The sequence below is a fragment of the Microcaecilia unicolor genome, chromosome 7 (assembly GCF_901765095.1).
Source record: "Microcaecilia unicolor chromosome 7, aMicUni1.1, whole genome shotgun sequence".
Lineage (NCBI taxonomy): Eukaryota > Metazoa > Chordata > Amphibia > Gymnophiona > Siphonopidae > Microcaecilia > Microcaecilia unicolor.
In genome coordinates, this window is record NC_044037.1 from 232,451,687 (window position 1) to 232,477,942 (window position 26,256).

At 45.1% G+C, this 26,256-nt stretch overlaps 1 protein-coding gene across 3 annotated transcripts in view; it reads right to left on the reverse strand.

Moving 5' to 3' along the window:
- Positions 1–23,219, reverse strand: part of CERS6 (ceramide synthase 6) — a 270,865-nt gene extending 247,646 nt beyond the window's left edge. For 2 of the 3 annotated variants that reach the window (XM_030209470.1, XM_030209469.1), the window contains exon 1: positions 22,603–23,015. In XM_030209470.1, the coding sequence (XP_030065330.1) occupies positions 22,603–22,772 (170 nt within the window). In that variant the 5' untranslated portion in view covers positions 22,773–23,015. The other variant, XM_030209471.1, reaches the window with a different exon arrangement.
- Between the last annotated feature and the right edge of the window lie 3,037 nt (positions 23,220–26,256).

Consider the following 26,256-nt stretch of genomic DNA (forward strand, 5'->3'; position numbering starts at 1 on the left):
GCTTTGCCGGGTTCTTGAAGCCTGGATTGGCTGCTGTCAGAGACAGCTTGCTGGGCTTGATGGACCCTTGGTCTTTTCCCAGTATGGCAGTACTTATGTACCCCTGAGGAACCCCACTAACTACCCTTCTCCATTAAGAATACGGACCATCACCAGCCACTTTATTCTTAATTAGAAATTGTATTTCTGATTTATTAATCTTTTCCTTAAATTAGTAGGGGCTCCCTTTGTATTGTGGACTAAAGATGACAACTTAGTTTATTGCATTTGCCTGTATTGTTTTTCACGTATAATTGGAAAAAGAACTATTATAATCATCTTTTCTATATTCAAGATGTACAGTGGGGGAAATAAGTATTTGATCCCTTGCTGATTTTGTAAGTTTGCCCACTGACAAAGACATGAGCAGCCCATAATTGAAGGGTAGGTTATTGGTAACAGTGAGAGATAGCACATCACAAATTAAATCCGGAAAATCACATTGTGGAAAGTATATGAATTTATTTGCATTCTGCAGAGGGAAATAAGTATTTAATCCCTCTGGCAAACAAGACCTAATACTTGGTGGCAAAACCCTTGTTGGCAAGCACAGCGGTCAGACGTCTTCTGTAGTTGATGATGAGGTTTGCACACATGTCAGGAGGAATTTGGTCCACTCCTCTTTGCAGATCATCTCTAAATCATTAAGAGTTCTGGGCTGTCGCTTGGCAACTCGCAGCTTCAGCTCCCTCCATAAGTTTTCAATGGGATTAAGGTCTGGTGACTGGCTAGGCCACTCCATGACCCTAATGTGCTTCTTCCTGAGCCACTCCTTTGTTGCCTTGGCTGTATGTTTTGGGTCATTGTCGTGCTGGAAGACCCAGCCACGACCCATTTTTAAGGCCCTGGCGGAGGGAAGGAGGTTGTCACTCAGAATTGTACGGTACATGGCCCCATCCATTCTCCCATTGATGCGGTGAAGTAGTCCTGTGCCCTTAGCAGAGAAACACCCCCAAAACATAACATTTCCACCTCCATGCTTGACAGTGGGGACGGTGTTCTTTGGGTCATAGGCAGCATTTCTCTTCCTCCAAACACGGCGAGTTAAGTTCATGCCAAAGAGCTCAATTTTTGTCTCATCTGACCACAGCACCTTCTCCCAATCACTCTCGGCATCATCCAGGTGTTCACTGGCAAACTTCAGACGGGCCGTCACATGTGCCTTCCGGAGCAGGGGGACCTTGCGGGCACTGCAGGATTGCAATCCGTTATGTCGTAATGTGTTACCAATGGTTTTCGTGGTGACAGTGGTCCCAGCTGCCTTGAGATCATTGACAAGTTCCCCCCTTGTAGTTGTAGGCTGATTTCTAACCTTCCTCATGATCAAGGATACCCCACGAGGTGAGATTTTGCATGGAGCCCCAGATCTTTGTCGATTGACAGTCATTTTGTACTTCTTCCATTTTCTTACTATGGCACCAACAGTTGTCTCCTTCTCGCCCAGCGTCTTACTGATGGTTTTGTAGCCCATTCCAGCCTTGTGCAGGTGTATGATCTTGTCCCTGACATCCTTAGACAGCTCCTTGCTCTTGGCCATTTTGTAGAGGTTAGAGTCTGACTGATTCACTGAGTCTGTGGACAGGTGTCTTTCATACAGGTGACCATTGCCGACAGCTGTCTGTCATGCAGGTAACGAGTTGATTTGGAGCATCTACCTGGTCTGTAGGGGCCAGATCTCTTACTGGTTGGTGGGGGATCAAATACTTATTTCCCTCTGCAGAATGCAAATAAATTCATATACTTTCCACAATGTGATTTTCCGGATTTAATTTGTGATGTGCTATCTCTCACTGTTACCAATAACCTACCCTTCAATTATGGGCTGCTCATGTCTTTGTCAGTGGGCAAACTTACAAAATCAGCAAGGGATCAAATACTTATTTCCCCCACTGTATGCTTGATGTAAAAATTAAAGGCTTAATAAAAAAAAAAAAGAAAAAAAAGAATACGGACCATTTAACCCTATTCTCTGTTTTCTATCTTTTAACCAGTTTTTAATCCACAATAAGACAGTACCTCCTATCCCATGACTCTCCAATTTCCTCTGGAGTCTTTCATGAGGTACTTTGTCAAACGCCTTCTGAAAATCCAGATGCACAATATCAACAGGCTCACCTTTATCCACATGTTTGTTCACCCCTTCAAAGAAATGTAATAGATTGGTGAGGCAAGATTTCCCTTCACTAAATCCATGTTGGCTTTGTCTCATTAATCCATGCTTTTGAATATGCTCTGTAATTTTGTTCTTTATAATAGTCTCTACCATTTTGCCCGGCACGGACGTCAGACTCACCGGTCTATAATTTAACCAATCTCCTCTGGAACCTTTTTTAAAAACGGTGTTACGTTGGCCACCCTCCAAACTTCCGGTACCACACTCAATTTTAAGGATAAATTACATATTACTAACAATAGTTCCACAAGTTCATTTTTCAGTTCTATCAGTACTCTGGGATGAATATCATCCAGTCCAGGAGATTTGCTACTCTTCAATTTGTAGAACTGCCCCATTACATCCTCCAGGTTTATAGAGATTTCATTCAGTTTCTCTGACTCAGCTTTGAATACCATTTTTGGCACCTGTATGTCTCCCAAATCTTCCTCGGTGAAGACCGAAGCAAAGAATTCATTTAATCTCTCCACTATGGCTTTGTCTTCCCCGATTGCCCCTTTTACCCCTCGGTCATCTAGTGGTCCAACCGATTCTTTTGCCGGCTTCCTGCTTTTAATACACCTAAAAAAAAAATTTACCATGTGTTTTTGCCTCCAACGCAATCTTTTTTTCAAAGTCCCTCTTTTCCTTACTTATCAGTGCTTTGCATTTGACGTGACATTCCTTATGCTGTTTCTTATTATTTTCAGTCGGTTCCTTCTTCCATTTTCTAAAGGATTTTCTTTTAGCTCTAATAGCTTTCTTCACCTCACTTTTTAACCATGCTGTCTGTCATTTGGTCTTCCGTCCTCCTTTTTTAATACGCAGAATATATTTGGCCTGGCATCCAGGATGGTGTTTTTGAACAGTATCCACGCCTGATGTAAATTTTTAACCCTCGCAGCCGCTCCTCTAAGTTTTTTTTTCTTGTTTGTTTTGTTTTTTTACCGTTCTTCTCATTTTATCAGTCTCCTTTTTTAAAGTTAAACACTAACGTATTGGATTTCCTGCATATACTGACTTCAAAGCTAATATCAAATCTGATCATATTATGAAAGTCAAAAACTGTCGATGGAGAAAGTGCACTTTCACCACCTGGGGAACACTAAAAGGAGTTCAGCATCCAATAACCACTGAGACGGTTTTTCCTTCCTTAGATCAGACAGAAGGTAGGTCAAACATCACTAGGCAAACCCTGGTAGAATTGAGATGTGACTCAGATTTTGAACGAAAAGAACATGAAAAGTTCAGATTTCACAGTTAGTAATTTAATAAATATTTCTATAAAATGCATTTTAAATAAACTAAAAATAAATACTCATTAGTAAGTGCGTGTCAAAATGTACTCAGATACATTCTTAGAAATAAAAGGCAGGATACAGTAAATGGTGCTCAAAACTCATCACAGAAGAAAACCGTCACTAAGCACGATTTCACAAAAGATGCATGCCCTCTACAGGATCACATTCAACACCAATTCCTGCACCTTTAGCACAAGAATGTAAGTACCAGCAGATAGACTTACTAAAAGAAATTGAAGATCACATGGAACAATGTTATCTGAAAATCACCATTACCTTTTAAAACTTACCCCTCTGTTTACGCAGCACTGCAGACACAGCGCATTCAAAGTGAAGGGCTGTGTTGGCATTACTGCATCAGCAGCTGCTAGCTGACACACATATAAATCACCTAGCTTTAGTAGAAATCACCTAGCTTTAGTTTCAGTTTTGTTTTCAATGTTTGACATAATTAATATTCAAATTGTATTTGTTTTTGTGATGGATTATCGATTTCTATGGTGGCATTCACTTTCATAACCTTTTACTGGTATGAATTTGGCTGCTTAACCAGTTCTGATTTGCTATGATAAAAAGTAATAGTGATGTGCACGGAATGCATACAGAATACCAAGCCTCGCTTTTCTTTCCACTAATGATGTCATTGGAATGCATATAGGATGCTAGGCCTCACTTTCATTTCTACTAATATCACTGAAATGTATATAAGATATCTAGTCTCATTTTCATTTTCGTTTTTTAGAGCTTCATTTATTGATTATTAAGCATTTTTAACTCTCTCTCTTAGTGATTTTGTTTTTATTTGCTTTTATTTGGTATGGCTTTTTACATGTTGTGAATTTGTATTATTATGATTGAGGTCACATGACCTATGACCTGGCTCCTCTTAAGGGACCTTTTTGTTTGTTCATATGCCATTATGCTGCTTGTTGCATTATTGAAATGCTGTGTGAGGCTGTCATCTTTTTGGCACAGACTGGTAACAGCGTTTTTCTTCTTTTTACTGTGAGACTGCCACCTCTTGGATTTTGTGATTAAGAATTCATAGCATGTTTTATATGGTGCTTTCTCCTTCTTTTACCTTTTTACCAAGGAGGTGAAGTGGCTTGTAAGCACCGCTTAGGTATGTGTCCTTGTTTTACATTTTCATTTGTTTAGAGGATCCATATATTTATGCTTTTTATTATTTAGTAGGTATTCATTTATCAATTTAATATTCATTTATTTGGCTTGACATGTTATGGTATTTTAGAATTGGTAGTTATTATTTATATTAATTATTGTTTATTTTATACTATTCATCAATGTTAAATGATATGTTTTGTTTTATTTGTTGTCAGTTACTTTAGCCCCTGATGCAGCCCTTGCATGGGTGAAACATGGCCAGTGTCAGGCTCTTTTTATAGACCTCACATGAATAAAGTATTTCTCAAAGGATCTTTTCCTGTGTGATTTGCTCTTTTCATACTGCTGTTTTGGATCTTGTGGATCACTTGCCCTGTTTTTTCCTTAGCTCATATGCTCTATAACAAAGTCCACTGATTATTTTAGTAGTCACTCTCTGGACTGACTCTACCCTTTTTATATCTTTTTGAAGGTAAAGTAAATCTAAAATAAACATATAGTTTTCTCTGGATGGCATTCAGTAAGATTATTAAATTGAAATTACATGGGATCATTTATTTGCAAGTTCCCTGCTTGAAAATCATTCTTCCTGTTCCAAGTGTGTTTAAATTTTGGATGCTGCACAGCTGCAGTTGCAGATTTTCTCTGTCAGCAGCGTGAGCAACAGCATACAACGAAAAGGGTCAAAATACACAGCACAAACAGCCAACAAACACTGTAAAGAGCTCACAAGAATGCAGCACAAACACAAATGCAATATGAATAATCTATTGAATACAGCACTGCACTGCACTCCACTCTGTTTTACTGATTTAGAAGATTTCAGGGAGCGGTTTGAACAGATTATTCATACTGCATTTGCATTGCATTTAGATAGACCCCTGACACAAGCGCTGCAACACCAAAACATAGCCTGTGTCGGGTCTTTAAATAAAGCACGTTTGTGCCCTTGGGCTGTTTGTTGGCAGCAGACTGAGCAACACTATAGTGGAGCCCAAAACTAGACCAGCCCTCTCATATTTTGGAAATTCCAGGTAGTCCCATGCACCCACCCAAACTAAAACCTCACTGTTCCTTCTTTTACCAACTTACTTTGGCATTGTTGCAAAGAATGTAATGATTAAAGAGCTGAAAGAATTAAGAACTTGTATCTAAATGAGGTGTAAAATAGTTTTGTGTGGTAATGTTAACAAAGGTGTTACTGCTTTTTTGCATGTTTGTTGTTTTTTTGTTAGTAACTTCTCAGTTGATCCTGTTTCTTTGCATGTGACAATTTTGGTGCACTGCCTGAAATCCTTGCCAGACTGGCTCTAGTTTCACAAGTCAGTGAAGTTAGGTCTCCAGGACTGTACATAGTACTTTAAATAAGGTTCAAAAATACCATCCTAGAAGTACAGGACAAATATATTCCGCGTATTAGAAAAAGAGGAAAAAAGACCAAATGTCAGCCGGCATGGCTAAACGGTAAGATAAAGGAAGCTATCAGAGCCAAAAAACAATCCTTCAGAAAATGGAGAAGGGAACCGACGGAAGACAATAAGATAAAGCATAAGGAATGTCAAGCCAAATGCAAAAAGGAGATAAGGAGGGCTGAGGAGGACTTTGAAAAAAAGTTAGCGATAGAAGCGAAAACACATAGCAAAATTTTTTTTAGGTATATTAAAAGCAGAAAGCCGGCTAAAGAATCAGTAGGGCCGCTGGACGACTGTGGTGTTAAAGGGGCGATCAGGGAAGACAAAGCGTAGCGGAGAAATTAAATGAATTCTTTGCTTCTGTCTTCACCGAGGAGGATTTGGGAAGGATACCGGTGCCGGAAAAGGTATTTGAAGCGGACGAGTCGGAAAGACTAAATGATTTCTCTGTAAACTTGGAGGATGTAATGGGGCAGTTCTGCAAACTAAAAAGTAGTAAATCCGCGGGTCCGGATGGTATTCATCCCAGAGTATTAATAGAGCTGAAAAATGAACTTGTGGAGCTGCTGTTAGTAATATGCAATTTATCCCTAAAATCAGGTGTGGTACTGGAAGATTGGAGGGTGGCCAATGTAACACCGATTTTTAAAAAAGGTTCCAGAGGAGATCCGGGAAATTATAGACCGGTGAGTCTGACGTCGGTGCCGGGAAAAATGGTGGAGGCTATTATTAAGAATAAAATTACGGAGCACATACAAAAGCATGGGCTGCTGTGACAAAGTCAGCACGGATTTAGTGAAGGGAAGTCTTACCTCACAAATCTACTGCATTTTTTCGAGGGGAACAAGCATGTGGACAAAGGGGAGCCGGTGGATATTGTATATCTAGATTTTCAGAAGGCGTTTGATAAAGTGCCTCATGAAAGACTCCAAAGGAAACTGGAGAGTCATGGGATCGGCAGTGTATTATTATGGATTAAGAGCTGGTTAAAAGACAGGAAGCAGAGAGTAGGGTTGAATGGTCAGTATTCTCGATGGAGAAGGGTAGTTAGTGGGGTCCCTCAGGGGTCTGTGCTGGGACCGCTGCTTTTTAACATATTTATAAATGACCTTGAGATGGGAGTAACTAGTGAGGTAATTAAATTTGCAGATGACACAAAGTTATCCAGGGTCGTCTCGTCGCGGGAGGAGTGTGAAAGATTACAAGAGGACCTCGTGAGACTGGGGGATTGGGCGTCCAAATGGCAGATGAAGTTCAACGTTGACAAGTGCAAAGTGATGCACGTGGGAAGGAGGAACCCGAATTACGGCTATGTCATGCAAGGTTCCGCTTTAGAAGTTACGGACCGAGAAAGGGATCTGGGAGTCATTGTGGATAGAACGTTGAAATCTTCCGCTCAGTGTGTTGCGGCGGCTAAGAAGGCGAACAGAATGTTGAGTATTATTAGAAAAGGGATGGAAAACAAACAAGCATGAGGATGTTATAATGCCGTTATATCGCTCCATGGTGCGACCGCACCTGGAGTATTGTGTTCAGTTCTGGTCGCCTCATCTCAAAAAAGATATAAAGGAATTGGAGAAGGTGCAGAGAAGGGTGACAAAAATGATAAAAGGGATGGGACGACTACCTTATGAGGAGAGGTTAAGACGGCTAGGACTCTTTAGCCTGGAGAAAAGGCGGCTGAGGGGTGATATGATAGAGGTCTACAAAATAATGAGTGGGGTAGAGCGGACAGATGTGAAACGTTTGTTTACGCTTTCTAACAATAATAGAACTAGGGGACACAAGATGAAATTAGAATGTGGTAGGTTTAAAACAAATTGGAGAAAGTTTTTCTTTACTCAGCATGTGGTTAGACTCTGGAACTCATTGCCGGAGAAGGTAGTGACGGCAGCTGGCCTTGCTGAGTTTAAAGGGAGTCTGGACAGATTCCTGAAGGAAAAGTCCATTGATCGTTATTAAATTTTGGGGTTTTGCCAGGTTCTTGGGGCCTGGATTGGCCACTGTCAGAGACAGAGCGCTGGGCTTGATGGACCTTTGGTCTTTTCCCAGCGTGGCAGTGCTTATGTGCTAGTATTATCACCTCCTTTTTCCTTCTAACATTTTCTCTCCCTAGGCACCCAAGTATTGTCTGGCTTTTGCCTTTTCTACCTATTTGGCAACCTTAAGATTATAACATACAGGTCCCACTCCTCTTTTGTTCATAGAAGTACTTCACCTCCTAAACTGTTCCACTCTATTATGTTTTTGTAGCCAATGAGAAACTGATTCACTCATCTTCAGGTTTCATGAAAAACAGGCCATCAGCATGCAGGAAAGGCCAATTCAAATGGCCAACTTTTCAAGGCTTTTTTTTTTAAACAAAGAAGAATGTTCATTGCATAACAGGACTGTATTCCATAAGGCAGAACTTCCAAGGAGGAGGAATATCAGAAAGAGATAGATGGTTGGGTCAAAATAATCAAGTAGACTGATAGGGGATAAGATGATTTGCTAAATAATGTGGTGGGTCTGTATGAAGACGATGTGAACCAAAAGTAAAATCCTGTATAGGCAGTGTATATCCAATGTTGGGAATTTACAAAAGGGCCACAGTCATATTTACAAGCCTCTTACAGTACAGCAGTGTTTTAAATAATTTGAAATTGATGCAGCCAGAGATCCAATATGCCATTGTAGACAGAATTAAGACAGTGGGGCTTTTAAAATTATGGATTTTTGGTAAAGAAAGCTGATTTCACTACTCTCACAAGCAAAAGCCCGGCGCTGTTCCAAACAACGCAGGGCTTTACCACACCGATGATCAGATAATTGCATGCAAATTTAAGCACGCAATGATCTCTGATCATGTGGTAAAAGTGCGGGAGAATTGTGCCTGAGCATTTGCTCAGCACAATCTTCCCGCACTGTTTGACAGGTCTGGGCTGTCAAAGCCCAAACCTGCATAGGCGCCCCGTATAAGAGGCTTGGGGAGGCTAAGCCTCCCCAGCCCAACTGTGGCCTGCTTCCCCTGCCTTCTCCTCGAATTCAGCAGGGCAGCCAGGAACAACAAAATTGTACTTTTCTCTCCCTCGCACGCCCACCCCCCCCCCCCCCCCCGGCTCATTTCTTTTCTTACCGGCTACAGCTGCCTGCCTGACTCGATAGGCTCCTTCCCCAGCGGTTCCGGCTCTGCCGGAACTAACATCCCACCCAGAGGAGGCCGTAGCCAGTCTTGCGCAACAGAGTAGAGCGAAGCCTTCTGGCCGGACCGGTGCAAACAGCAATACTTGGTGCAGACCAATACTTCGTGAAGGGGGGGGGGGTCAACTTCAGAGAGTGAGAGAATTTCTGGGCCGGGGGGGGGGTTCAACTTCAGAGAGAGTGAGGGAGTTGCTGGGCCGGGGAGGGGGTATTGGGGAAGAAATGGGGATTGGGAGGGAAGGTATAAAATGTATTTTATATATCTATGGGCGGGGGATTGGGGAGAGGACGAAATGTTGGTGGGGTGAGAGAAACAGAAGCTGAGTAGAAGGTTTAAAAAATATTTTATGTATCTACGTGCAAGAGATTCTCCTCAGGGAAGGAGAAATGTTGGGGGAGGGGAAGGTAAAAAATATATTGTATCTACAGGGTGTGGGGTGGAAGGGCCCATGAAAGTTAATTCTGGGCTCACATAATACTACACAGAGAACATCATAGTAATGCAGTCTCTTATTGCTTTGTTGAACAACTGGTGAGGGGACGGGGTGATGATGCTAGATGTTGAAGGGAGGAGAGAGAGATGGGGAGGCATAGGGGCAATGTTGGATGGTGGTGAGGGGCAAGACAGTAGGGCAATACTGGATTGGGGCAGAGAGAGAGGTTAAAATAAAAATAAATATTTTGTTTCGTGCAGATCTCTTTTGCTTAAACATAACTAAATGGGCTATAAGCCCCTAATGCAGTCCATTGGTTTTCTTATATTTTGTTCTTGTGATGACTTATACTGTACCAAAGTTGAAAACTCTTATCTCTATCTAGTCGTTAGAAGAAGGAATTCATTGTTAACACTATCCACCCTAATAGGTTGTTTTGTGGCTGTACATGAGGAATTGTGATATTATGATCCCTTGTTTCATATTGAAATAGTTTCATATTGTAAGCCACATTGAGCCTACTGCTACGTGGGAAAATGTGGGATACAAATGTAATAAAATAAATAAAAAATATTGTTGATGGTCTGTGTTTACCGTATGGGTGATATATTGGTGTATTAGGGTCTGCCCAGTGTAATATTTACAGTGTTGTCATTTCATGCATAATGTTACTTTCACTAATGTGACCATTTCATTTTGGGATTTTCAATGGATGGAAATAGCAGTGTTTAATAATTGATAACATTTTTGAATAGTATACATTGGTTAATATATGCTTTGAACAACCACTTTATTCTTTGACATATGATACATATCTAATTTCTAAATTTAATAAAAGGTATTACATGGGACTATTTTACTTTTACTTCTTTTTTTGTGTTGATAGACAATTATGGATATAAGCCCCACCCCTGGCACCACCCCTAACTCAGCCCCCTTTAGCCTCCCCAAACAGCTGGGCCACCGACCACCTAAGCAAACCTGTCAAACACAGGGGCTGGAGGTCCATGGGGCCACCAGGCCCCAACTACCCCTGCCCCGAGCAACGGGCGGCCGGAGGTCCGGAGGACCTCCGGTCCCCCCCCCCCCCCCAGGTTCAGGGAGGGATAGAGATCCGGTGGGTCTCCAGCCCCCCACTAACTCCCCTCACCAAACAATCCCTGGTGGTCTAGTGGGCGACCAACCAACCCCCCCCCCCCCCCCAGCGATAGGGGAGCTGGAGGTCCGCTGGACCGCCGGTCCCCCCCAACGATCCCTCCCCCAGGGTCAGGGAGGGCTGGAGATCTGGTGGGTCTCCAGCCCCCCTAAACCCCCAGCAAAGGGTCCCTGGTGGTCTAGTGATCAATCCGCCCCTCCCTCCCTACATACCCCCCTATCTTGTGGGTTGGAGGAGGGAGGGTAGCCTGCCTCCCTCCTTTTCCTGTGATGCCGCAAAATGGTGGCACCCAGCCCTGCTCAGTGTATCCTGGAAGGCGCTATAAACCATTTAATGGAGAAACTGAACCTGGGGGGGGGGATCATCGGGGGGACCAGAGGTCCTGCGGACCTCCGACCCCCGTCGGGGGGGGTTTAGTCGCCCACTGGGCCACCAGGGACTGCTTGGACATGTTGAGGTGAGTTAGGGGGGCTGGAGACCCACCGGATCTCCAGTCCTCCCTGAACCAGAGAGGGAATCGTCGGGGGGACCGGAGGTCCGCTGGACCTCCAGCTCCCCATCGCTGACAGGTTTGCTTTGTTGGGGGAAATGGGGGCCTGCCAGCATGCAAATGCATGTTGGACAGGGCTCACCATTCCTCCCCAATGATCTGCAAACCCTAACGCCTCCTCGGAGCTGGCGTAGGGTTTGTAGCAGCCAGCAACCCAATCTTTGGCGTGCTGGCCGCTGATCATTGGGGATGAATATGTTTAGCATGCATCTGCATGCTAGTTGCGTTCAGAGCCCTCAAGCGCGTTGTTTCACGCGCTCGATGGCTCTGATCATGGGGCGGTAGCAAACGCCGGCGCTAGTATGACGCTAACAGCTCAGAATTTAAGACTAAAGTGAGTGCTGAATCTTTAGTTGATCCCTAGTGTGTATACTGTGTGTTAACAGATAATTGCATCCTGATCTTTGGAGATAAAAGTCAGGGAGGAAAAGGGCATTCATTATAGGTTAAGCAAATGGCTTCACACTTCCCTATATTGAGCACTAACTTGTGAAACTAGTGCCAGCCTGCCAAGGATTTCTGGTAGTTCACCAAAATTGTCATATGCAAAGAAACAGGATCAACTGAGAAGTTACTAACAAAAAAACAGCAAACATGCAAAAAAGCAGTAACACCTTTGTTAACATTACCACAGAAAAATATTTTACACCTCATTTAGATACAAGTTCTTAATTCTTTCAGCTCTTTAATCATTACATTCTTTGCAACAATGCCAAAGTAAGTTGGTAAAAGAAGGAACAGTGAGGTTTTAGTTTGGGTGGGTGCATGGGACTACCTGGAATTTCCATAATATGAGGGGACTGGTCTGGTTTTGGGCTCCACTATGGTGTGGCTCAGTCTGCTGTCAACAAATAGCACAAAGGGCTGACAAGAATAGAACAAACATGCTTTATTAAAAGACCCGACACGGGCCGTGTTTTGGTGTTGCAGCACCTGCGTCAGGGGTCTATCTAAATCCAACACAAACACAAATGCAGTACGAATAATCTATTGAATACAGCACTGCACTCCACTCTGGTTTACTGATTTAGAAGATTTAAGGGATTGGTTTCAACAGATTATTCATTCTGCATTTGTGTTTGTGCTGCATTCTTGTGAGCTCTTTATAGTGTTTGTTGGCTGTTTGTGCTGTACATTTTGACCCTCTTCATTGTATGCTGTTGCTCACTCTGCTGATAGAGGAAATCTGCAACTGCAGCTGTGCAACATCCAAATTTTAAACTCACTTGAACAGGAAGAATGATTTTCAAGCAGGCAACTTGCATATAAATGATCCCATGTAATTTCAACTTAATAATCTTTCTGAATGCCATCCAAAGAAAACTATGAACAAGTCATGTTTATTTTAGATTTCTTTACCTTCCAGGAAAATTGGCAGCACTAAATTGTTTGAAAATAAACACTATCAGCTTGATATTCAGCCTTTGCAACCAGCATTTCTTTTAATGCCAGCAATGGCAATTAAACTGAACATTCACCACCAGAATACAGACAGCAGCTGGCACTGAATTTCCAGATCAAGAAGTGGCAGTCAGCATTATCCTGATAGCGGTGATATTGAGTGTGCTACCCTGGTAAGGTTATCTAGACAATTTGAGATAGCCTTTTTGCTGTCCTAAGTTATGTTTAAATATGTTTTATTGAAGAAACAGATAGAACACGTTAACACTTTAAACTACACAGCTTTCCTCTTCAATGATTTTTTTACATTCCCCCCCCCCCCCAAGTTACCCTCTTCCTTTAACCGCCCCTCCCCTCTCCCTTATCCTTCCTATCCCCCATCCCCCTCCCTTCCCTCCCCCTACCCAACATCCAGCTCCTTAGATCCTCCACAACATTCATTCACATTCAACCCTGTTTAAATATTCATTAACTGCCCTCTGGCCACAGGTGTTAGTGTCATCCAAAAGGGGCCCCATCTGTGTTGAAAGGTTCTGTCTTTTATTGGCCTTTGTATGTTCTGTTCCATTCTTTCAATTCTCATCAAATGAATCATCTGTCCTCTCTCCACTGTTGTACAGAAGGGCCTGCTGAGTCTAGCCAGGCCACTAGTATTTTTTTCGCCACCATAATGGCACGCATCACAAAAGCTTTACTCCCTTTGAGTAATGGTTGAATTAAGGTTGGTTTTCCAAATAGAAATCTCACTTCACAGCAGGGGCGTATCTGCGTGGGGCCAGATTTCGCCCTGGACCCCCCTACCGCCGTCACCTACCCCCGAGGTCCGCTTCTTCCTGCCGACTTTTTAAAATATTGCTTCAGCTGGCGCAACCCCCCGCCAGCCCAGCCGCGGTCTTCTTTAATTTCTTCATCCTCGTGCTGAAAGCTGCATGCATCCTTAGTTCCAGTTGGACGGAGTCTGACGTCGCAGCACGTTGTAACGTCAACGTGCTGCGACGTCAGACTCTGTCCAACTGGAACTAAGGATGCATGCAGCTTTCAGCACGACGAGGATAAAGAAGTTAAAGAAGACCGCGGCTGGGCTGGCGGGGGGTTGGGGTCCACCGCCAGCTGAAGCAATATTTTAAAAAGCCGGCAGGAGGAAGCAGACCTCGGGGGTAGGTGACGGAGGTAGGCGGGGGAGGGAGAGAGAGAGAGGGTTAACGGCGGTAGGGGGGAGGGTTGACGGCGGTAGGGGGGGCGGCGGCGGCCGGGGGGGGCTATAATGTGCCCCCTCACTCTAGCCCCTGCCTCCCCTACCGCCGAACCTCAGATACGCCCCTGCTTCATAGTGCCAGGTTATTGTCCATAACACAGAGGTCTGCTTGATCACTATTGCCCAAAATTTCCTGATTTTTGGGCATGTCCAGAACACGTGTCCCAGAGTCGCTCCGTCCCCTCCGCACTTCGGGCATGCTCCATCCGGGGAGAGCCCCATATGAAACGCCCTTCTGGGTGGGATATATGCTCGTACTACAAATTTATACTGCATTTCCCAGTATGCTGCTAATCCTGTGATCCTTCTGTAGCCCTTTAGGTATTCACATACCTCTGCTTCTGTGATCTCAGTTTGTATCTCTGCACTCCATGCTCTCACTATGGCCGCTGTGTTTAGCTCCTCTGCCATGTCTTTAAGATGTCTAATGATAGAACTTCAGGGGCACTTTCTGCTGCGCTCCCAACAACAGAGCTGACCCCAGTTCCTCCTGTACATCTTCCGTCAATGCTTCTCTGGGCAGGCTGGCTACATAATGCTTCAATTGGTAATAATGATACCAGTCCGTTGGGTGCAATGAAAATTGGGTTTGCAGTTCCGGCCATGGCTTAATCTGCCCTTCTGTATCCAACACATGCAGTAGGTACTTCACCCCCTTTTTCCCCTATCTGTGAAATGCATTTTGTATCCTTCCAGGAGGAAAATCCGGGTTTCCACATATGGGTAAATACGGTGTGGTTTGACTTGAGAACCGATGTCGCCAGCACAGCCATCGCCATGTCGCTCTTGCCGTTGGCAGTATCTGAGCTGAGTTCAATAATCTTCCTTCGGCTCCACTTCCTTTGTGCAGCAGGTGGCTTATATGCCTGTCCTTTACCTCGCTCAGCTCTAATTCAGTTGGCGTAAAATATTGTGTTGTACGGAGCCAATGGTTAAGGTGTCTCATCACACAGGCGATCGTCATGTATCTCATGTTTAGTAATCCCAGGCCCCCATACTCCACTGACACCTGCAGCGCCGAGAGCGCTATCCTTGGCTTTTTCCCCCCGCCATAAAAATTTTTGAAGCATCTGATTTAACTTGTGTTCATCAGTCCTAGTCATGTACAGCGGTATTGTCTGAAACACATACAACCATCTGGGCACTATCACCATATTCAACAAGGCTATTCTACCTAAGAGGGATAGGGAAATCCCTGCCATAGTTGTAACCTAACCCTAGTATCATCCATCAACCCTTTCACATTCCATGCATACAAGCTTGTGAGATCTCGGGGGATTCTAGTACCCAGGTATTTGAGAGTGTCCGTTTCCCACATTATGTTCAGCGCCATTTCCTGCTGTATATTATCTCCCTCTGAGACCTGCATTGCTCGTGATTTTTGTATGTTTAGCGTGTAACCCGAGAACGCACTATATCTCTTCACTACCTCTATAATTTTAGGGACAGAATGTTCTGAGTCCTGGATTACTATTAACAGGTCATCTGCAAATGCTAGGGCTTTGACCGTTCCCCCTGTTAGTTCAACCCGTCACCTCCTCTTCTCTCTTTATGGCTCTCAATAACAGCTCCATCGCCAGCACAAACTGAAGGGGTGACAGCAGGCATCCCTGCCTTGTTCCCCGTCGTATTCTAAACGATTCACTCCTTACCCCATTCACCATAATGGATGCCTTTGGTTTGTTATAAGGCTCGCAGTGCATCATGAAACCACCCCCGAACAGATAACCCCAGTCTATTTTGTCAAATGCTTTTTCGGCGTCTAAACTTAGGATTAGCGCTGCCTTCTCTTCCTGTTGACATTTTGCCATGGCTACTAATACTCGTCTGACATTGCTTCCCGCTTGTCTGCTTCGCACAAATCCTACCTGTTCTCCACCTATCAGTTGTGGTAGTATCTGTCCCAGCCTCCCCGCCATGATGCGGGCTAATATTTAATGTCCACATTGATCAGTGATATGGGCCTATAGGAATCTGCATTTGATTCTAGCTTCCCTGGTTTATGTATTAAAGTTATTAGGGCTTCATTCACGTGCAGTGGGAAGTCTCTGTCATCTATTGCTTGGTCTAGATATTTACTCAACGCTCCCAGCCCTATCTTGCGCAATGCTTTATAAAACTCCCCAGTGAAACCATCGGGACCCGGCGCAGAGTTACGGACCAGCTCCCCAATGGCTCCCTGAAGTTCCTTCACTGTTATGGGCTGATTTAGCTGTTCTATATCCCTCTGTTGGAGTTGTGGAAATCCCATGTTTACTAGGTAGCCTTCCAGACTATCTGGGTACTCCTCAGATCTTTTATCTTATAGCGCCCTGAAATAGTTGGTGAAGGTCTGCGCTATCTCCTCACTTTTATATTTGAGTGTTCCTTGTTGATCCCTCACTGCCGTTATTACTCTACTAGGTCTCCCTGTTTTGATCAACTTTGCCAGGAGTTCCCCAGCTATGTTCCCAAACCTTTGCAGTTTGTACTTGTAATATATTAAGAAGCGCATGGTTTGCTTATGTATTAAGGAATTGAGGGCCGTCTGTATCACCTGGAGTTCCTCTCTATTAACCCTGCATGGCGCTTTTATATAGTTCTTTGCTTTTTTGAGTTGTTTTTCTAAGCGCAGGATTGCTATGGCTTGCTTTTTCTTGCGAGCCTGGACGAATGTTATTATGTCCCCCCATAACACTGCTTTGGCTGCCATCCAATACAGTTTTGGGTCACTTGCATGCTGTTTGTTGAAACTATCATATTCTGCCCATCTATTGGCTAAGTATTTGGCAAACTCTTCATCTCCATGCAGGTATCCCGGGTATCTCCACCCCCCCTCTGGTTTCATAGAATTCTGGGGCTTCAAGCTCCACCCAAACCATCTCATGGTCTGAGATCTCCGTAGGCCCTATCCCCACATCACATACCCAGGGGAACAGCGCTCTATCCACCAATATATAGTCAATTCGAGAGAGAGTCCCATGTGCCCTCGAGAGGTGTGTGTAATCCCTCACTTCCGGATTTAAGGATCTTCATGGATCCACCAGATTCATTATACGCATAAATGTAGGGAGCGCTCGGGTCCAGGCCCCTCCCTGCGGTGCCATCCTGGGATTAGATGTATCAGTTTCTGGATCCACTATTAGGTTATAGTCGCCAGCCCCCCCCCCCCCCCAAACCCCCAGAAAATGGTCCCTGGTGGTCCAGTAGCTGCCGGCCAAACCCCCCCTCCTAGCGAGTGACAGGAGGTGCTGGAGGTCCGGTGGACCTCCAGCCCACCCCAACTCCCCCCCCCCCAGCATTGTCTGCCGAATCCCTGGTGATCCAGCGTGAAAAAGAACCCCCTCACGGCCCCCCTACCTTAGTTGAAGGAGGGAGGTAGCCTGCCTCCTTCCTCTTGCTTGGGATGACAACGCAAAATGGCGGAGCCCAGCCCCACCCAGTGCATCCTGGAATGCGCTGGGCGGGGCTACAGACCATATAAGGGAATTGCTCCCTTATATGGTCTGTAGCCTCACCCAGCGCATCCCAGGATGCACTGGGAGGGGCTGGGAGCCGCCTTTTTGCGGCGGCGTCATCCCAAGGAAGAGGAGGGAGGCAGGCTACCTCCCTTCTCCAACTAAGGTAGGGGGGCCTGGAGGGGGTTCTTTTTCACGCTGGACCACCAGGGATTCAGCAAACAATGCTGGGGGGGGGGGGGGGGGAGTTGGGGTGGGCTGGAGGTCTGCCGGACCTCCAGCACCTCCTGTCACTCGCTAGGAACTGCTGCTTTTGTAGATTTGATTGTGATGCATTAAAAAATATTTTAATCCTAAAAGGATATTGTTTAGAACTGTCTATAACGTTACTAAGGATAACCTGGGTGTGTGTGGGGGGGGGGGGGGGCATAGGTTTGGATAGCATGTGTGGTTGTTAAGATGTCTAAAAAGTGTTAGACGAGCAGTTGGACGGGGTTTTTTTCCAGTGAGAGTAAAAATCAAGAAGTACGATGTCCTCTTTTTTTGTTGTTGTTTGAAGGACGTCCATAAAGGCCGTCCCGGACGAGCAGTTGGACGTTTTTTCCCAGCGAGAGTAAAAAATCAAGAAGTACGACATCCTTTTTTTGTTGTTGTTTGAGTGAAGGACATCCATAAAGGACGTCCCTGACGAGCACTTGGACGTTTTTTTTTTTAATTTTATAGAAGTCTTTAGAGGTGAATGAATCCTGGCCAGCCCCAACGAGAGGTGCAGACCTCCCGTTAGGTTTTTCCATAGTAAGGTGATTGGAAAACGGTAGTGCATCTCATTATAACAGCTTGTAACAATAGTGCAGCTCATTATAAGAGCCTTTGGATCATTTGCATTCCGTTTTCGTTAGCTGCTACCGTGATCGGAAAATGGCTCGGAGAAGCCTTTAGTGCATGCCAGGGTTTACTACTTGCTCATTAATGGCTCGTTAAGTTTAGTGCATCTGGCCCTCTGTTCTCTATACGGAACATGGTATTAAGACAGGGTCTTTTACTAAAGATTAGCTTGAGTTATCTGCAGCAGGGCCCACTGGAATAAAATGGGACCTGCTGCAGATAACTTGAGCTTACTTTTAGTAAAAGACCCTCTTAATAGATTAATTTGCATCCCTTCATGCCTTCAAAACGGAATTTCAAAATGTTATTAAAGTCTCTAATGCCTTCTATTATGCTTTCCCTTCTCCATTTAACAGATCTACTGAAGATGAAATTGGGTTACATGGCATTTAGTTCCTAATACGAGAAACCATAATACAAACAAAATGGTTTAGTTAAAATAAGTTTATGAGATGGCAGTATACTATAACATTAAATAATTCAGTTACAGTAGCATTTTACCATCTGTGTTGGAAGGTTTACTTATGGCTAACCAGCATAAAAATAAAGTATCATACACCATTGATCCCATAGTATGAGCAACATTTTAAACCTAGAATGGAGCTGCAGAACTGCAGATGGTGGAATGACTCCTTTATGAAGAAAAGCTAAAGAGATTAGGGCTCTTCAGCTTGGAGAGAAAAAAATGGCTGAGGGGAGATATGAGAGAGGTCTATAAAATGGAACAGGTAGACGTAACTTGTTTGTTTATTCTTTTCCAAAGTACAAGAACTTAGGTGCTCGTAATTAAGTTACTAAATAGTTCTGTTGCGATTCTGTATGTTTCTGTTTAGAATTCTACTAGTCAGACAGGGGAATGCTTGGAACCACTCCTGATTAGTCCATAAGGGGCTGAGCTGATGTTAGTCTGTCTACTTAAGCTCACCTCTGACGTCAATTCCTGCTTTGGTGTATTCCTTTTATGCTTAAGCCTTTCTGCGCTCTGTTAAGCAGATGATCAAAAGCAAACACCGGCGCTAGAAGATGTTAGTGCCATAATAGCACCGGCATTTGCTACCACCCCATGATCAGAGCCCTCGAGCACATGAAACAACACGCTTGAGGGCTCTTTGCGCAAGTAGCATGCAAATACATAATAAACAGTGCTCTTTGCACAAGTAGCATGCAAATGCTTGAAACAGGGCTTAGCGCATTCATCGCCAATGATCAGCGGTCAGCGCGCCAAAATTTGGGTCGCTCGCCACAGCAAACCCCATTGCTCCCTTATATGGTCTGTAGCCCCACCCAGCGCATTCCAGGATGCACTGGGCGGGGCTGGGCGCCGCCATTTTGCGGCAGCGTCTTCCCAAGGAAGGGGAGGGAGACAGGCTACCTCCCTCCCTCCTCCAACTAAGGTAGGGGGGCCGGGAGGGGGTTCTTTTTCACGCTGGACCACCAGGGATTCGGCAGACGTTGGGGGGGGCAGTTGGGGTGGGCTGGAGGTCCGACAGACTTCCAGCCCCCCCCACCCCCCCCCATCATTCGCTGGGTGGGGTGGGTTGGCCGACGGCCACTGGGCCACCAGGGACCATTTTATGGGGGTTTGGGGGGGCTGGACACCCACCGGATCTCCAGCCCTCCCTGAACCTGGGGGGGGGGGGGAAGTCGGGGGGACCGGAGGTCCGCCGGACCTGCAGCCCCCGTTGCTCAGGGTAGGGGTAGTCAGGGCCTGGTGGTCCCATGGACCTCCAGCCCCTGTGTTTGACAGGTTTGGGCTTTTGACAGCCCAGACCTGTCAAACAAGTGCGGGAGGATTGTGCTGAGCGCATGCTCAGGCACAATTCTTCCGCACTTCTACCCCATGATCAGAGATAATTGCGCTACTTAAATTTGCATGCATTATCTCTGATCATAGGTCTAATAGCGCCTCACGCTGTTCCAGCGCTATTTTAGAGCGCTGTTTGGAACAGCGCGGAGCTTTTGATCATCTGCCTGTGACTGAGCTATTGCTCTGTGTTAGTGGAGTTTGGTTACTCCTACTTTGGTTCAGCCTTCTGTCTACATAACGTTTCTTTAAGAGCCCCCTGCCACCCCTATCTCTGTCTGCCAGGTGCTGTCAGCGTGTCTCTAATTAAACTTTTTCTCCACACCTGAGATCAGTGGCGTAGGAAGGGGGGGCGGGAGGGGCGGTCCTCCCCGGGTGCATGCCACTGGGGGGATGTCAGCTCCGCTGGTTCCCTGCTCCCTCTGCCCCCGAACAGGTTACTTCCATAGGAATATATGGGTGTTTCTAGCATTTTAGCACGCTAAAAACGCTTGCACACCTTAGTAAACAGGGCCCTAAGTATCCTTCTTCTTCTTTCAGCTTCATCATATGCTACTGCTTTATCTCCAAAAACAAATCAGAGACAGTGGAGGAGACCTATCAGACACAGTGATAGGATCTACAACCATCCTCTCACCCGATACAGGCCCAGGTGCCCATTATTTTCCACCCCTGGCAACACAGAAAATTTTTTAATTTTAAAATATAGGTATTTTATATTTCAAATAACATGTCTTGAAGCATTTTTCATAGATTTGGTGGCATATAAATTACTGGTCTGAGTGCATGTGCATGGGCCAGAGTAAATCCAGGTTGCTTATGCTTGATATGAATGGGGGAGGAATATGTTTGTTACATGTCTGTATACTTACTTAATATGTAAAAATCTGTCAAAGTCTTTTTTTTAAGTAGAAAAGTGCCACTGCTGTTGCAGTGATCACAGTATTGGTCTATTTAAAAGCAGCAGTTTAGGAAATGGGTCCTTTTATGAATGCCTTCCTAACACTTTCATATTGCAGTCCACTAGAATATGACTGAATAAAAAAAAAAGCACAGCCCTGCTCCACAATTTAATGTGACATCTTCCATACGAAAAGAGATGTCACCCAGCTTTACAGTAAATCCAGCTGGGACAGAGACCACCTGCAGCTGAATGAAAGCCAAGTAAAGGCATGAACAAATAACCCATTGTGGACAGGGCCAGAGGCAGAGTGAAAAACTTAAGGGAATTGTCTTTAGGGACTGCTTCTGGTGCCCTCTGATATATATTCTACACAGCAAGAAGAAATATATGTACCTGTTAAAAAAAAAAAAAAAAAAAAGATCACTAGCATTCAAATATCTTCTTTTGCAACAAGGATTCAACAAAAGCCCATATTCTGACACTACTTGCCTTCTAGACTAAAAAAAAAAAATCAGATAAATGCTATTTTTTGTTTGACAATATACATAAGCATATAGCTGCAGCTCACCAGATACTAAAGTAGATTCAAGTATTGTTTTATTCCAGTTGTTTTCAGAAATAATATTTAATTACAAGTGATGCCATTTCTAGAATAAAAAGTGTACATGTGATACAGTAGCATGTTATTTAAAAAGCTAACATTTTGAAAAATTGCCAAAATTAACCATACATGATCATTACATATAAATTATATTGCATTATTGTACACTTTCATGGCAACAGTGGTAACACTTTTTAGACATCTTAACAACCACACATGCTATCCAAACCTATGCCCCCCCCCCCCCCCCAAACACACACCCAGGTTATCCTTAGTAACATTATCGCCAGTTCTAAACAATATCCTTTTAGGATTAAAATATTTTTTAATGCATCCCAATCAAATCTACAAAAGCAGCAGTTCCAAAAGGCAGGTTTCATTGCAACAGACAGTAGTTAAAAAAAAAGCCAGCATTAAAATATATCAACCATTCTGTATCAACTGTGTGCAATTCTGCTTTTGCAAGGAGTCAAACAATGCTGAAATTTCAGAATGAAATGTCCCCTCCTAGTAACATCATACGCACATTTTGTTCAGTGAATGAATACACTACCATCAGATCAAACGGTGTGCTGCTGGGCTGCGCTACATTGTGAACCATTAAAAAAAAAAAAAAAAAACAACAGAGAACGGGTCAAAAAGCGACTCTCTGGCATTCATCTTTTCAACTGGCTAGTGTCTTTCTGAGCAAGTATACCAAGCTGTCAATAAGTAAGAAGTCACAGCAATGTATTACAACTGCAACAGATTAGTTCCATGGTCGTTCACTTGCTATTTAAATTATGAGCATGTAAGAGAGAGAGAGAGAATATTTGGGTACCGTGAAACGTAAGCATTCCTTAAAATTTGAAAAATGGGTTCAAGTAGAATCCTACGACCCCTTCTATGCGGCACTACCTACATGCAGGCAGACACTGTGTTTTAACCAGCAAGATGCCTGGGGGTTGTGGACCTCAGTCTTACCTTTCAAAGACTAGCCGGATCATGTAAATGCAGAATGCGAAAGGAAACGACAGATAGAGATCCTCTACTTGAGGGAAGGTGGCTTCCTCTGTGTTTTTCAGATCCGCCCAAGTTACATTGTGTGGCAACCAAAATCTCTCATTCCAGAACCAGGCTAAAATACCTGCCATCTTGATTTTTGTTCCCCTTTCACACTTTCTGTCTACCTGTGTATTTATTTTTCTTTGCTTTTCCTTTATTTCTCCTATTTCTGCAATACCCTGTGCAGCACTGAAACAGTCTGTTAACTGCAAATCTGAGAAGGTCCCAGAGCAGAGTATCCGTCGCCGACCAGACCAGCACCTCCCTTCTCTCCTCTCTCTCCCTGCTCAAGGGGCACAGCTATATATTGGTTCCAAATAAAAGCTTTCAGCACTCACTCAGCCAACTCTGTTCATCCTAATTTCACATATAAACCATATTCTCATTGGCTGCTTCACTCAGCTCTTCATTGGTGGTTGAGCAGGAGTTTCTCAGTGGTCATTTTTTTTTCCCATCGGGTTTGCTTTCACTGATAGATTTACCGCCCAATTGGGCGGTTTTCCGACCCGCCGCGGGAAATTTTTGCCCGCGGCGAGTTGCGGTTTTTTTGGCTTGTTTGGGGTCTTTTGGCCGGTTTTTAAGCGTTTTTTTTCGGCCGCGGGGGGCGGGGCTAGTGACGTTCTGGGCGGGGTCGATGACGGCAGGGGCGGGGTGATGACGCGGGGGTGGGGTGTCAGGGGCGGGGTTTGACTTTGTGCTGGATTTGGGCTCGGTTTGGGTGGGAAAAAAAATTTCCACCTGGCAACCAAGATAAGCTTGTCGTCTTAGGGCAGGAGGATTGTTTATCTATATCCATCTTTAGGCCGGCTCGCTTCTGTAATTGTTTCTAAATAATCATCAACAAAATAAATTTAAACTAATGTATGAAATAGCTTTAGTTTATTTTAAAATGTTAACAGTAGTCAGTGCAGTAACTTTGGCTTACAATGCCCAGTAGTGCAATGCGGGGGTGCAGCTAGGCATAGGCGCCCCGTATAAGAGGCTTGAGGAGGCTGTGACCTTCCCCGCCTGCCTCTGTCTTCCTCCGTCGATAAGCAAAGACTCCCGGACCCGTCCCGCTGGATTCTGCCGCTGCTTTGTTGAGCAGCCCCCGCTTCTGTGAACAACCATCTGTTCTGTGAACAAAAGAAGTGCGGAGCGGCGCCGCAGCAGCCTTCAGGCATGCGCTGTCGACTCTGCCGTCCTCTCCTCTGCCCCACTGACGTCAATTTCCCGTCGGGAGCAGAGGACCGGCAGAGCCGACAGCGCATGCCTGCAGGCTGCTGCGGCCCCGCCGCGCTTCTTCTTTGTTCTTGACTGTAAAGAGGCCCGGAGGTGAAGTGCAAACAGAGGTGACCACACTAAAATGAGCCCTAACCAAGTGTGCTGAGAAGGAAAAAAAAATTGTTTTTTGGTCTTCCCTGTATCCGTGAGCCCTGGCTTAAGTTACTACAGAGCTAAACTAGTACAGAGGATGGCAAGACACGATGCTCCTTCCTGTGCTCCGCTATTCAACCCGCTTGCGAATGCTTCATACTGGGGTGCTGTCGTGCTGAATATATTTAAATCCCAGTAACAACTAAAGAGGGGACCTGACCTTTGGTGATTTCAAAGGAATTTGTCTTTCTGTGCATATTTAGATAATGGCATTTTGATATAGCAATCTATCTCAAAGGGGTACAGAGAGAGAGACGGATGAGTGGAATGATGGGGAGAGAAAGAGGGGACATGGGCAAGAGAGAGAGTGAGAAGCTGCTGGGGAGAAACTGGGGGAGACCCTAGCTGTCAGACGGAGAAATGCTGAACGAAAGGAGGGAGAAAGAGGGAAAATGCTGGAAGGAGGGAGCAGAAAGAGGGAAGACACTGGACGGAAGGGTAGGGAGGGAAAGAGGAAAGACACTGGAAGGATGGGGAGAGAGAGGACATGCTGAATGGAAAAGGGTCGTGAGAGAGAACTGTTTAAAAGGAAGGGGAGATAGAGGGAGACAATGGACGGAAGGATTGGAAGAGGGTAATGGGTAGAAGGATGGAGAGAGAAAGAGGGATGACACTGGATGGAAGGGTAGGAGAGAAAGAGCGAAGGTGCTGGACATGGATGGATGGAGGGGAGGGAAGAGAGGAGAAATCTGGACATGGATGAAGTGGAGGGCAGGGAAGAGAGAAGAAATGTTGGACAAGGATGGAGGGAAGGAAAGACAAAGGAAGGAGATGCACATGGATGGAGTGGAAGGGAGAGAGCAGAAATGCTGGGCATGGATGGAGGGGAGGGAAGACAGGAAGTACATGCACATGGATGGAGTGGAGGGAGAAATGCTGAATATGGATGGAGGGGAAATTGCTGAATTTAAGGGCTGGATCAGAACACTTTGAGGGCAGATGCTGAAACTGGATAAAGGATAGGAACAGGGCTACAGATGGTAGTCAGGACGCATAAGGACACAGGAGGATGGTGGACATGTTGAGAGAAAAAATATCAAATGGAAAGAAGACACTGGGACCAAAGCGAATAGAAAAACTAAATGATCAGACGACAAAGGTAGAAAAAAATATTTTATTCAGAATTTATTAACTGGAATATGTCAGCTTTTGGAAATGTGCATCTGTGATTTCCATATCATCAAGCTGATCAATCCATAGACTGGTGGGTTGTGTCCATCTACCAGCAGGTGGAGATAGAGAGCAAACTTTTGCCTCCCTATATGTGGTCATGTGCTGCCGGAAACTCCTCAGTATGTTCTCTATCTCAGCAGGTGGTGGTCACACACAGCAGCAGCTCTGGCTAGGCCTCCAAGCCTAATCCTTAGGTTTTGTTGAGGCCTGGGGTTGAGGGCTCTTTTGAGCAAGTGCAAACCTGGTGGTGCCAGGTCCCTCCTTTTCTCCCCCCTCCCGCTGGCTCCGTTTAAAAAAAAAAAAAATTTTAAACGTCTTTAAAGGCGTTTAATTCGACGTTTCTTTAAACGTTCATTGCAGCTACTCACTGGGACACCAGTTCGTTACAGCTCGGAGCGGCAAGCAGGTAATTTTACCTTTTTATAGCGGGCAGGGGGTTCCCCGGTTCTTCTCCTCGTGGCATATGGCGTCAGAGGGCGAGGGCGCAAAGGGTCGCTCCCCGGATCGCTGGAGCACTTCTAGAGGGGATGCGGGGGTTTTACAACCTGATTCGCCCTTGATGGGTGACAGTTTAGTGACCGATGAATGTCCCGGTCGTTCCTCCGGCGTGGCGGTTTTTTCCCGCCATAAACGCCCATCCCCCGCTCCTCGCCTCCGCCATCTTGGCCGGCCACGCGGCTCGGACGGCTTCTTCGTGGGCCGCCCTTGAGGTTGGAGACATTAATGCCATGAACGCCCTTAATTTGGGCGACGGCACAAGCGGCTAAAGTTAAGCGCCGTTCTTCCCGCGCGGCTCCTTCGCGGAGTTTCGCGCCGGACGCCATTTTGGATGCGCAGCATGTCTCTCCCCCGCTATTGCGAGCGCCGGTTGAGAGTGCGTCTAGGGCTATTGCCCAGGCTGCGGAAGTGCACAGTCTGGGGGGTTTCTCCCCCGAGTTTGTTTTGCTGCTGCATCAGGCTTTCCTCATGCAAAACGCTGCCCCT